General features: G+C 45.7%; 1 protein-coding gene across 16 annotated transcripts in view; it reads left to right on the plus strand.

Moving 5' to 3' along the window:
* The window catches only part of Med15 (mediator complex subunit 15), a 63,485-nt gene that overhangs the window by 27,413 nt on the left and 22,404 nt on the right, over positions 1–13,668 (plus strand). For 7 of the 16 annotated variants that reach the window (XM_050122917.1, XM_050122929.1, XM_050122915.1 and 4 more), the window contains 4 exons: positions 4,818–4,869; positions 7,218–7,247; positions 9,308–9,520; positions 12,983–13,404. In XM_050122917.1, the coding sequence (XP_049978874.1) occupies positions 4,818–4,869; positions 7,218–7,247; positions 9,308–9,520; positions 12,983–13,404 (717 nt within the window). Of the gene's footprint in view, positions 1–4,620; positions 4,700–4,817; positions 4,870–7,217; positions 7,248–8,989; positions 9,130–9,307; positions 9,521–12,982; positions 13,405–13,668 lie in introns of those variants that run through there. The other 9 variants (XM_050122922.1, XM_050122930.1, XM_050122932.1 and 6 more) reach the window with 6 other exon arrangements.

Below are 13,668 nucleotides of genomic sequence, written 5' to 3' on the forward strand. Positions count from 1 at the left end.
TGTGCACTGTAGGACTTACCAAGAGAGTGAAAAACCACCCTTGGCATTACATATATTGCCAGAAAATCATTTGAGCATAACATAGAAGACTCCCATCTAAAAATAAAGCAGACAAGACAAGAAGCAATGTTTACAAAATGTAGAGAAATCAGAGCCCTTACATTGCTGGGGGAATGTAAATGGTGCCCTGCTGTAAAGAGCAATATAGTGACTGCTTGAAGAACAAAGGCATGGCATGCTCCATGTATATTTTCATAGGTATTATTTAACATAAATGAAAACATCCAGACTTGTGCCAGGGGCTGGAGAGATGGCTCAGTGGTTAAGAGCACTGACTGCTCTTCCAGAGGTTCTGAGTTCAATTCCCAGCAACCACATGGTGGCTCACCACCACCTGTAATGAGATCTGGCGCCCTCTTCTGGCCTGCAGACACACACAGAATACTGTATACATAATAAATAAATATTAAAAAAAAAACTTGTGCCAGTATGTCCATATTATCATTCATAAAAGCCAGAAGTGGAGAGGGTGGACAGATGGCTCAGTGGTCATGAGCACTGACTGCTCTTCCAGAGGATCCAAGTTCAATTCCCAGCAGCCATGTGCTGGCCTACAACAGTGGTAACTCCAGCTCTAGAGCTTCCAGTGCCCATTTCTGGCCCCTTTGGTCACTGCATGCACATGATGCACAGACACACACGAGGCAAAACTCCCATACACAGACTAAAGTCATAACTTCTCTCAAAGCCCAAAGTAGATAGAGACAGTTCAGATGCCTGTTAACTGGTGGGTAGATAAACAGAATGTGTCCATATGTAGCCGTACTGTTTGGCCATATAAAGTATGAACTGTTCATGCGACTACAAAGTGAGTCTTAATAATATGGCAGACATTCTGTATACGAGGTTGAACAGTCACAAAGAACTGCATTTTGTATGCATTTTGCTAAGGTATTTATAATTGGCAAACTGATGATGAATTACTAATGTCCTGTGGCTGGTGTAATAAACGATTGCAGATGTAAAGGCTTTGGTCTCTGAGTCCCATGACCCCCCCCCCCCCCGCCTTTTTGGACAGGGTCTCACTTTTAGCCCAGACTCGTCTTAAACTCACTATCCTGCCCTGCCTCATGCTTTGTGTCTTTTGTGAACAGAACTATGAAACAACATGTTTTTGAGATAATGAATAAAGCTCCACCATTTCCTTCTGATGTTTTCAGTTGAGGTGAACTGAGATTAACCTTACAGAGTTGTTTGAAAGCAAATTTCATCTGGAACCGTGCATGTTATGTATGAATACCTTGACTTCTCGTATCGTTGGCAGATAGTCTCCATAGTGACCAAGTATGGTCATTGTTAAATTTAAGATTCTTTTGCAGCTTTCCTTGTGTCCATATTCTTCTATGAGAACTAATGTAGTTTTGAGGTTTTGTTTCTTTTTTTTTCCTTCTCTATCAGAAAATGACCACTTTAAAGATCCTTTTTTCCTATAGTATTCTGCCAACAACTTGATACTCATTTGTTTTTGTTGAGTTTTGAATTTTTCTTTTGATTTCTTTCATTTTCCCGGTTATGAAAGCTTGACACACTTTCTGAGTGCATACCAGTAGCACGGGATGTTTGTACAGGGCTGTTTCCTGCCTGGTTCCCGATATTTGATACTTTCTGTGATTAGTCTAACCTTTGGAATTTCTTCTGCAGATTTAAGTGACTGTATTCAGCCTCCTTGGGTCTTTTACAAAAGGTAGCACGCGGTGCCGAGTAGTGGGTAATATTGGTATTTCCCTTCTCATTGCTTGTGGGAGCCCATTCTAGGCTGCTGCTGTTTCTTCTTTTGGCAGGACTAATGAGTATTTGAAAGCCTGTGAGGCTGACACCCACACTTTCCTGTCGTGTGTGTGTCATGCATGAGCTCAGGCCTCACACATGCTCTGTTGCCAAGCTATGTCCCCAGCTGCTCCTGAGCCTTCTCATCATTTCTCTGTAAACTAGCCAGTGATCGTCATCTTTGTACCAATCGGTGGGAAAGAATACTAAGGGCATTAATACATGTAAAGTCTTTACACCTGGGCCTGGTACTAGTTATGGGGTTGTTGTTTACAGCTCATAAACTGCCTTGGATGCAGCCTGGACACATGAAATTGTGATGATGAGCAGGGCAGAGGGAGAGAGAGATAGAGCAGTTATCTGGCCCTCAGCCTCTTTTCTCAGTCATCCTGGATGTTTTAGAGGACTTTGGAGACGAAAGGCTAGGAATACACACACCTGTGGGAAGGTCAGTTCAGCCACCAGTACCCACCACTGAAGGTGAACAGCTAAGGAACAAAAGGCAACCAAGCCTTGGGGTCAAGGGTGCAATGGCAGTAGCTGAAGTCTCCTGTGGAAAGTCTCCTTGGCAGTTCCCCCCAACATGTTCCTAGATAACCAGCCTTTGGAGATATATAGAATATTCTCTGTCCCCATCTTACTGTCCTGGTCTATAGAGCTGAATTGGACCTTGATGACTGTCATACTGTAAACCAGGAGAGGTGCTGGTCATCTCAACACAAGTCTGAACACCTGGCCCCAGGCACTGGATCTTTTGTTCCAGCCTGTGTGTGGAAAAGACTTTGGGGACATACTCTTGTGCTTGGTCTGCTGTGTCTTAGGTCTCAGTAAACATGGGCCATTCCTTCTGGAATCTGCTTCTTCCAGTCATGTTTTTCATGGTAGTAGAAAAAAAACTTGCTAAACTATTTTAAAGACCATAAGAGAAACCAGTTCAGGTTTTTAAAAGAAAGTCACATACGGTTCTCTTCCACTGGACCTTGGCCGTCTCATTTCCATTCCTGGTTCTTTGACTTCTAACATCCCTGGTCCCCCACTCACCACATGACTATACTTTAGATAACAGACGGTTAACTGTGGGGCTTTCATTCGCCCTTGGCAGATTGTCTTTCAGTCAGAAATTGAAGGGGCATTGGAAAGGGCTGTGTTGACAGAACCTTTAATTTCCCTCTTCCAGCTGTGCGTTCTTTCCTCTGTCTGACCCCGCCCCGTGATGACAGGTTTCCCCAGCTTCCCCTTCATCTTACTCTACACTGATTCCTTTAGTGAGGAAAAAATGCTAAATGGACCCTGGAAATTCATGAGAGACAACAGCTGTTCAGCCTATGTTTATCTTCTGTCTTTTGTTACCTTGTCAGTTCCAGGATAACTTTGGAAAACAACTCATGCAAACAGCAGATACTAAGGCCTTTGCTCTGTAGATGGAGGCTACATGTTTGTTTCCCAGCTACCAAGACCCGAATAATCACACAGAAATTATATTAATTACAACAATGCTTGGCCAGCAGCTTAGGAACCTGTCTAGCTAGCTCTTATATCTTAAATCAACCCATTCTATTAATCTGTATATCACCACTGATAAGGGTCCTGTGTGTCCTCCTCTGGCAGCTACATGGCATCTCCCTGACTCCACCTGCTCTCTCTCTATATATCTCTCTTCCATCCTGGATATATTCTTCTCTGCCATAGGCCAAATAAGCTTTTTTACTAACCACTGCTAGTAAAACATATTTGTAGCATACAGAGGGAATCCCACATCATTGCTCTTCTGAATTGCCATGCTAGCGGAATGGGCATTTCAGTGGAGGAAGGGATGGGTGGCATGGGATTTTAACCCAGGTATCTCTGTTCTATACCTCAGTGTAGACTCCTAGTAGTTATTTCCCTAGAAAACCCAGGAGTGCCTTAGATACACACAAGACAGTCAGTGGAAGGCAAGCCCCACTGGGTGTTTCAGAAACAGGACCGCATAGAAGAAAGACCTGTGCAGGCAGTAGTGATGTGGGAGTATCATATATCAATCTGTTGATTTCATTGGTTAAGCAATAAAGAAATTGCTTGGCCCTGATAGGTTAGAACATAGGTGGGAGGAGCAAACAACAGAAAGCTGGGAGGAAGAGGAAGTGAGCTCAGAAAGGCTATGCTCCGCTCTCCTGGGCAGATGCAAGCGATGCAGCAAGCCGCCAGGTCAGACATGCTGAATCTTTCCTGGTAAGCACACCTCGTGATGCTACATAGATTATTAGAAATGGGTTAAGAGGCTGAAACTAATGGGCCAAGCAGTGTTTAAATGAATACAGTTTGTGTGTTGTTATTTCGGGGCATAAGCTAGCCAAGCGGCCAGGTGGCCGGGGTGCTGGGGACGCAGCCCCGCCGCTCATATTATAACACAGTAGCCTTCATCGTCATATTTGAAAGGGGCTTTGCTCTTTCTCTCATCTGTTCAACTATCAGAAGAGCATCCTCAGTCATCCTGGAAGGGCTTTGGAGAAGAAGGAAGGACCATATCTTTCTTTTGAAATACTCATGCAGATTTATGTATAAATACCTGTCTCACCAGCAGGGGAAAGGTCACCACAGTGTTGTTACAAAAAGCAAAAGTACTAATTTACCGATAGTGCAAACCTTGTGACCTTGGGCCAAGTCCTGGGACACCACACAGACTCACATTGATTGCCCTGTTGCCCTGTGATAAGAAGGGACTTTCCGAGGGCTTCCTAGCCGAGTGTTCTCTTCATTGGGTGGAAGCTCTCTACGCCCTTCTTACTTTGTACCTCTGAGGGGAAGTCATTGACAGCCTCCCTATGAGAGATGGATTCCAGAGGAAGCCAAGTGGGATGAGTGGCTGTGGCCATCTCAGGCAATCCAGGAGGTCAAGACTTGTAGGAAGAAGCTCAGCTGGGTGGCTGGGCCACCTAGGGGTGGCAAGGGTGAATCCCGTGCCTTTGTTTCTCCATGGGGATTAAAGTACTTCTTGTTTTTACTTTCAGGATGAATACCTTTCCCTTGTGGCCCGGCTCATTATCCATTTCAGAGATATTCGTAAGTAAGAGTTCATATTTTGGGGTAATTGTGGTTCTTTGAGGGGCCTGTTTTGTGACTGTGTAGTCGGAACTCTCGGGTAGGCCTTAGCACTTGAATTAGAACATTGCATTTTTCTGGGAAGCTCCTCATTGCTTCTGGACTCTCCACCCTCCTAGGTCTCAGCCTCAAACATGTGGATTTTGACTTGGAAATGTTGATCTCAAAGTGATGTAAAGTGGGCTGCTGTTCTCACTCCTTTTTATGACTTCTCTGGGTAGTTCTTTTTTTTAAAAAAATATTTATTTATTTATTATGTATACAATATTCTGTCTGTGTGTATGCCTGCAGGCCAGAAGAGGGCATCAGACCCGATTACAGATGGTTGTGAGCCACCATGTGGTTGCTGGGAATTGAACGCAGGACCTTTGGAAGAGCAGGCAATGCTCTTAACCTCTGAGCCATCTCTCTAGCCCTCTGGGTAGTTCTTAAGTGAGCAGTTTACTTTGTAAGAGGATTTTATCCCAGAAAAGTTGATTTTGCTAGCCCTAGGGAGGCCTGAACTGTGTGTTTCTGAGACTGAAGTTTTTGAAGTCAGTTCCCAAAGTCCTTGCTCTCTCTCCTTGCTGTGCTGAGGGTCCCCTTTCCTCAACTCTTGTCCCCTCTGATTCAGAGAGGATTGTTGTGATGTTAGCCTGGTGAGCAGCTCCCCAACTTTTCAGATGTGAGTTGTCATAACCTCCAGGGGCAAGATTCTTGGCACATTTGTGTTAGGCAGAGGCATACCAAGTGTTCCTGGATGGCCGCAGCCTGTGACGGGCACCAGGCTAGTAAACATTGAGTCCCAGCTGACAGTTGTATAAGCTCTAGACAAGCTTGTCTTGATGGGCCCATCCAAACCCCCCACTCCACTTGGGTTGGGGACAAAATGTAGGTTGTAGTGACAGTCGCAGCTTTTAGCGTCAGGTCACTGAGAGCAAGGGAGGACATTGTGAATTCCAATGCTCAGTGATAATAACTTCATACTGACTTTTTCCCCCCCAAGAGAGGGTTTCTCTGTGTAACCCTGGCTGTCCTGAAACTCACTCTATAGACCAGGCTGGCCTTGAACTTAGAGATGTGTCTGCCTTCTGAGTGCTGGGATTAAAAGTGTGTACTTCCATGCCCTACTACTCCACACTAACTTTTAAAAAAAGATTATTAAATTTTTTGTGTTTTTGTATGTGTGAGTGTATGTATGTGTATGTGTGTATGAGTGTGTGTGTGTGTCTCTGTGTGTGGCTATGCACATGTGAGTGCAGGTGCCCATGGGGCCCAGAGGCATTAGGTCCCCTGGAGCTCGAGTTACAGGCAGTTGTGAGCTGCTAGATGTGGGTATTAGGAACCAAACTCCAGTCCTCTGCCAGAGTAGTGCATTCTTGGCCTTTAATCCCTGTGCTTGGGAGGCAAAGGCAGGCAGTTCTCTGTGAGTTCAAGGCCAGCCTGGTCTACAGAGTGAGTTCCAGGACAGCTAGGGCTACACAGAGAAACCCTGTCTCAAAAACCAGTATATATTTGCCTGTGTTAGAATGGCATAAAACTAGCCAGCACAACCATTGAACCATCTCTCCAGCCCAATTCTACACTAAGTTTTTTTTTACCAGAATGACCAGCAAGGTAGACTTTCCCGATCTTACTTTCTTTGGGGTATTGGGTGGAACTGTGGGAAAAGAGAAAGACTGGAGAGCAGGCAGCTGTGTATCCTGGCCTGGATTTCCATGCCCAGCTCTTTAGGATGATGGCCTGGGATGTACACAGCCCACATGCTCAGATGGAGGGACTAAGCAGGAAGTTCTGGACCACCAATGGTTAGGGCACTTCTTTCATAGGGGCTGGGTGTGGCAGACAAGATTCCTAGCCGTGAGCAACGTCAGGTAGACTTGGTTTCTTCACCAAGAAAATGGAGATGCTCGAATTCTCAGCAGTGTTCTTTTAGCTCCAACATGGGTTCCTGTCACTCCTGTTGTGATTCAGCATCTGATCCAAGACTTTGGACATGGAAGAAAGTAAAGGCCCAGAGCCTCTCAGCTTATGGTGTGCTAGCCTTGGGGGTAGTTCATTGAGATAGACCCCCAAGTTTCTTTGCCCCCTCGATGCCCAGACTCTTTGTGTACAGCATTGCTGGGGGTAGACATCTCCTCCCTAGTTACTAGAATACCAGCAGCTCCTTGGAATTGAGGCTCCAGGTTCTATTGGCCTTGTTTCTATGCATGGTCAGTTCAGTTTTAGCAAATGACCCTGGTCAGACACCTGCAGAACTGACCTATCCTGGGAAATGTGAGTTTATGCAAAACTTTACATTGGGGTTTTGTGTTTGTGTTTCTCTGTAGATAACAAGAAATCACAAGCTTCTGTCAGTGGTAAGTTCTTCTTTCAAAGTTCAGTTTTCCCAGCCTCCAGTTTTGGGTGACAGGGATAAGAGGGTGCATGTCTTGTGTGTGGGTCAAATGCTTACTGGACTGGAACATTGAAAAGATCTCGGGTGGAGTGGCCACTGACTAGAGCTGTGTCCCAGCCTCTTTTCCACCCTTTGCTTTCTTGTACACTGAAGTTACCCCAATGCTTTTCCATCTTGTTTTGTTTAGCAGAAAGATCATAAAAACTTAGAAGGCTTTGATACATTACCTAGAAGAACCATTGTATTGTGGTATATTAGTGTAATAACCCATAGTAATATGTCACAGTTATATAATAGCTGTGGAAATTCACTTCCTCTGTTTCTTTCTCTTTCGGGTGTGGGGACATGTTTTTGAGACAGGTTCTTTCTTTGTAGCCGTGGCTGTCCTGGAACTATATGTGGACCGGGCTGGCCCCAAATTCACAGAGATCTGCCAGCCTCTGCCTCCTGGGGTGTTGGGGCAAAAGATATACACACCACCACACCCCCAACTGTATTCGCTTTTTTGTTGTTGTTGTTTTGTCTTGTTTTATTTAATTTATTTACATTTTATGTATGAGTGTTCTGCATATACACGTGCATGCCAGAAGAAAGCATCAGATCTTATTATAATTGGTTGTGAGCAATGTGGTTGCTGGGAATTGAACTCAAGACCTCTGGAAGAGCATCCAGAGCTCTTAACTGCTGAGCCCCCATTTTTTATTTTTTAAGACAGGGTTTCCCTGTGTAGACCTGGCTGTCCTGGTACTTGCTTTGTAGACCAGGCTGACCTCGAACTCAGTTTCGCCAGCCTCTGCCTCCCAAGTGCTGGGATCGAAGGCTTGTACCGCCAATGCCTAGCATATTCACTTTAAGTTACAAACTTATTTGTGAGTTCAGAAATCTTTTTATTTTAATTTCAAAGTTTATCATCTAAGGGAAATTATGTCTACTGAATTGAACCCTGGACTTTGTCTTCTGAGCTGTCATCATGGGATTTTCAGATCCACTCTGGCCAGCTGATCTTCAGCCTGTCAGAAAAGGGAATGAGGTTCTGTGGAAGAGTGCTTGTGTAGCGTGTGGAAGGTGTTAAGCTCTGTCTGCAGAACCACCACCACCACTATTACCAAAAAAGTGTACACTAGCACTGCAGCCTGCCTCTGAGGCTTACCCTAGGCCTGCAGCTGTAAGTGTCTGCTTGAATAGTTCTCCTGCCCACAGCCCAGGGCTGGCCAAGTACATATGGCTTGGAGAATGCCTGGCCTCCGTAGTGTTGAATCGCTGTAGTGTAGGCTCATTGGGCATTATTCAATTCTGTGGTCAGATGACCGGCCAGGTGATGCCTGTCTAAAGGCAGTTGTCTCCTGTGAGTTTAACACTACTGTGATGATGACATCTGGCTGCTTGTCCTTGATTGTGGCCTTGCTCACTGACCTACTACACCTAGTGTCCTGAGGTTCAGTGGGCATGGCGTTGCCCTTCAGCACTCTGTGGAGCTCTTTCATATTCCTTTACTTGTTCTGATATACTGCTCCTGGCCTCAGGTCTGTGTTCTATAGAGATTTGGCTGCAAAAACCAGGGCATTGGTATGCCAGCCTACTTGTGCTTGCCCTAGGGAGTGCCTGCCAGTGCCCTTTGCTTCTTTAACCTAGCCACCATGCTCCCTGCCTGCTGGGAAGAAGAGCTTCATACTTTGGTGTCTCTGGAAGTCTGCTGTGGGCTTACCCCATAGAAGGGCTGGACAGCGAAGAAGGGTCTGGTCACTAGTTGGCTTGACGTGAAGCTGTGCACATCACAAGCTCCATTGTAACCCAGCATTAGGACACTGACACAGGCTGGGGTGATACATGGAGTATGTTCCCTGGTCAGTACCCAGAGCCTTATCCCCTGGGAATCTGGGGGAATTTCAGGCTCCTATTTGTTTGGGAATTTGAATTGGTCAAACACATAGGAGGGAGGGGATCTATGCCCAGAAGCCATTTACCTGTGAGACTGCCCAGTTTGTGTTGCTTTCCTCAGACTGTGTTCTTGTGTCCCCACAGACCCCATGAATGCACTGCAGAGCCTTACTGGTGGACCCACTGCAGGAGCAACTGGGATTGGCATGCCTCCTCGGGGCCCAGGACAGTCCCTAGGTGGGATGGGTGGCCTTGGCGCCATGGGACAGCCAATGTCCCTCTCCGGGCAGCCACCCCCTGGAACCTCTGGGATGGCCCCCCATGGCATGGCTGTGGTATCTGCAGCAACTCCACAGAGTGAGTACTGTACTCCTTGGCAGGTGGCACTGCAGGCTGTTCTGTGGTTAAGGTGTTATTGGGAAAAGTGTCAAGGAGTACCAGATAGCGGTCGTGGATATTGGGGTACACAGGAAAACACCAACCCTTCTCTGAGCCTAGAGGAGTGAGTAATGCTGGCCCACCTAGTGGGGCTGTGAGGAGGGGGAGAGACTTGCTCATTTGGGGGTTTATGGTATGTTTGGTTGATAGGTTGGGTTTTTGTTTTGGTTTGGTTTTTCTTGTTTCTTTTCTTTTCTTTTCTTTTCTTTTCTTTTCTTTTCTTTTCTTTTCTTTTCTTTTAGCTTTGGAGCCTGTCCTAGAACTCTGTAGACCAGGTTGGCCTCAAACTCACAGAGACTCACCTGCCTCTGCCTCCTGAGTGCGAGTTTAAAGGTGTGTGCCATCACCGCCTGGCTGGTTTGGTTTTTCAAGACGGGGCCCCTCTGTATAGCCCTGGCTGTCTTGGAAAGCTGTCTGACTAGGCTGGCCTTGAATTCAGAGATCCACCTGTCTCTGTCTCTCAAGTGGTGGGATTAAAGGTGTGTGCCACCACTGCCTGGCAAGGCTTGTGGGTTTGTTTTTTTGTTTGTTTGTTTTGTTTTGTTTTTGTTTTATTTTCTGAAATAGGGTTTCTCTGTAACTTTGGAACTTGTTCGAGAACTTGCTCTGTAGACCAGACTGGCTTTAAACTCACAGATCCGCCTGCCTGCCTCTGCCTCCCGAGTACTGGGATTAAAGGTGTGCGCCATCACTGCCTGGCTAAAGCTTGTGTTTTATTAGTGAAATATAAGAACTGTCTGTTGAGATTTGTGGACACAAATACGTGATACTCTGCACCATGTGCCCCCAGGTGTGCCTTGAGGTTGTGGGTGTGGTATCTACCCCTACCGTGGTCAGCTTTGGCTGTGCTTTGCAGTCATTCGTTCTTCCATTGGGATCCCCGCTCTTAAAGGAGGTGTTTGCCCTCCTCACAGGTTTCTGTAGGTTGTCCTAGCTGCAGTTACCCTGGCTGGGACTAAGGTTGCAGTGTCACTCTGTAGTCTTGGCTGGCCTGGAACTTTCTCAGCACCAGTACCCGCTGCTTCTGCCTCCTGAGTGCTGCTGAGCTTTTAAGCTTGCATCCTCATTCCTGGCTATTACTTGCTCTTTTACAGTAAGAGATTGCTTTAGAATGCTGGGATTGGAATGCTTTTGTGATTTGTAGTTTGTCTTGTAGTCCACGCCTAAGAATTGGTCTTAGATAAATTATTTTTCAGACATTCAGTGGAGAGGCTGTGGTATCCTGTGCATACTGTCTCCTGTCTGCTGTTGGCCCACACCCTGTTTCCAGCTTCCAGAGGCTGGTCTGCTGGGTGGCTCTAGTTGAAGGCTGAAGTGGTTCTCCCCTTATACATCCTGCTATGCTCTCTGCCTTGCCCTTGCCTCCTGGGTTCACCTGAAGTAGGTGCCGGTGGCCTTCTGTTCTGTCTTCCTCATGCCTTCTGCAGGCACTCCTATGTCATTTAGCCCGGTTCAGGTCTTCAACCAGTGTCCCTAAGAGGGCACAGCCTGGGTCAGAAGTTGTACCAAAATAGAAGCTACGGATACTCTTAGCAGTAGAAAACCTCCCTGGAGTCCTCAGGCCCTGGCTCAGTCCCTAGCGCTGCTGCTGCTAGTGGGGATTTGGGAAAAAAGTTAAAATGCTGGTAAGAACTGGTGACCTGAGGTTAATTCCGAGAATGCACATTTTGGAGAAAACTTTCTTCTACCGTCTCTCCTCTGACCTTCACATGTGTGCCATGGTATGCATGTGCCCCCTATTAAATCAGTGTAAAAAATTTAGGAAGTATATTAGCAAGCTTTATACTTTTAATTATATGTAATAAGTTGAAAATTATTCATAAAACAGTGGAAATAAGTTAATAAATTTCAAAGCAATAGGAAAAATGGAGTAAAAAAACAAAGCAGTAAACAACCCAAACAATGTATAAAATCCAGTACAGTCATCCAAAAAGACTCTTGCAGTTCACAAAAGTAGAGACTGGAAGGATGGTTCAGCTTTTAAAAACATGTGCTGCTCTTATAGAGACCCAGGTTCAGTTCCCAACACCCATATGGACTGACTTAAAACTATCTATAACTCCAGTCCCAGGGGATCCAGTGCCTCTGCCTTCTGCAAATACTTGCATTTATGTATACTTCCCCGAACACACAACTTAAATCTTTGAAACAACAACAACAAAAACAAATGCTTAGAAAAATGAGAGACAAGGGCTTGGGATGTAGCTCAGTGTTACCTGTATGTACCTCAATGTAGCTCAGCTGCATGTCCTGTACTTTCAGCTTGCAGAGAAAGGCAGAGGAGAAAAGACACAAAATAAGGTGGGAATATGTTAGTCATAATGAAATGACTTTGCTCTTGAGGGGGAGGGGAGTGTGTGTGTGTGTGTGTCCACCCACAGAGGCCAGAAAAAGGCATTGGATCCCCTGGAAGTGAAGTTATAGGCAGTTGTGAGCTGCCCACCACAGGTGGTAGGAATTGAACCTGAGTCCTCTGGAAGAGCAACTGAGTTTTCTTAGCTGCTAAGCCATCTCTCCATCCCCAAGTTTTTCTATAAAAGATGGAATGTGATTTCTATTACATTTTAAGAGACATACCCGTAGTGTAAGACCCAGAAAAGTATGAAAATAAATGGTAAGGATGTATTAGTCCCATTAGTAATGGCTAAACAGACAAAAACAGGTTCATTAAAAAATACATTTTTATTTTATTTTATTTATCTGTTTGAGTGTTTTGTCTGCATGTATATTTGTGTGAAAACCAGAAGAGGGCATTAAATATCCTTCAAGTGGAATTATTGGTGGTTGTGAGCTGCCATGTGGATGCTGGGAAGTGAACTGTATCCTTAACACAAGGAACACATGTTTTTAACCACTGAGCCATGTATTAGAAAAGATTTGAATGACAACAACATAATGAATAACTTAATGTAAACACAGGATGGAAAAAATGTTTATGAAAATAACCATGAAGTAAGCCTCATTATTTTCAGAGTATTGTGGTTGTACACATGTTTTCTGGGTATCAAACTTAGAAGTCTGTAACATAAGTTCTCGCACCTACTAGCAGTGGCTAAAACGAATCGTGACAATGGTGCTAAGTGATGGAGAAACAGTCCTTCATGGGTTTCAGATGAGAATGTGAGATAGTTCTTTAAGTTTAATCAGACCGGAATGGGAAAGATAGCTCAGTGATTAGGAGCACTGGGTGCTCTTGTAGAAGACTTAGATTCAGTTCCCAGCACCCACATGGTGGTTAGTAACCTTCTGTAGCTCCAGTTCCAGGGGATCTGATGCCAGAGGCAGCTTTATCAGTAGGCAGTGGCTATTGCTGCCTTCCTTGTCTTGTTGCTCTGGGACACCTTCAGGGTGGCACAGCTTAAGTCTAGATGCTCTCTCCAGCTCAGCTGCAGCTCCAGCAAGTGGCATTGCAGCAACAGCAGCAGCAGCAGCAACAGCAGCAGTTCCAGCAACAGCAGGCAGTGGCACTGCAACAGCAGCAACAACAGCAGCAGCAGCAACAACAGCAATTCCAGGTACAACAGAATGCCATGCAGCAACAGTTCCAAGCAGTAGTGCAGCAGCAGCAGCATCTCCAGCAGCAGCAGCAGCAACAGCAGCAGTTCCAGCAACAGCAGGCAGTGGCACTGCAACAGCAGCAACAACAGCAGCAGCAGCAACAACAGCAATTCCAGGTACAACAGAATGCCATGCAGCAACAGTTCCAAGCAGTAGTGCAGCAGCAGCAGCATCTCCAGCAGCAGCAGCAGCAACAGCAGCAGCAACACCTGATTAAGTTGCATCACCAAAGCCAGCAACAACAGGTACCAATTTCCCTTGTCGCTATCCTGGGCCTTAGTTCTGTAGTCCTTGAGCCTGGGAACAAGTGTCATCCAAGGTGTTTGGTGCATGGCTACACTAGTCCTCTTCCGTGGGCCTTCCCACAGGTGGGAAAAGTAGATCCTAGTTCAGGAGAAAGGCCTCTCCAATGGGTCTTGATTCTGTACCATGGACCTGCTGTTTGTACCAGGGTCTATAGAAGTACATATGAGCTACCAGAAGAAAGAAGGGAGGCAGACACTCCAAGC

The sequence above is a fragment of the Alexandromys fortis genome, unplaced genomic scaffold (genome assembly GCF_014885135.2).
Source record: "Alexandromys fortis isolate MF-2015 unplaced genomic scaffold, M_Fortis_MF-2015_v1.1 scaffold_219, whole genome shotgun sequence".
In the NCBI taxonomy this organism is placed as follows: Eukaryota; Metazoa; Chordata; class Mammalia; order Rodentia; family Cricetidae; genus Alexandromys; species Alexandromys fortis.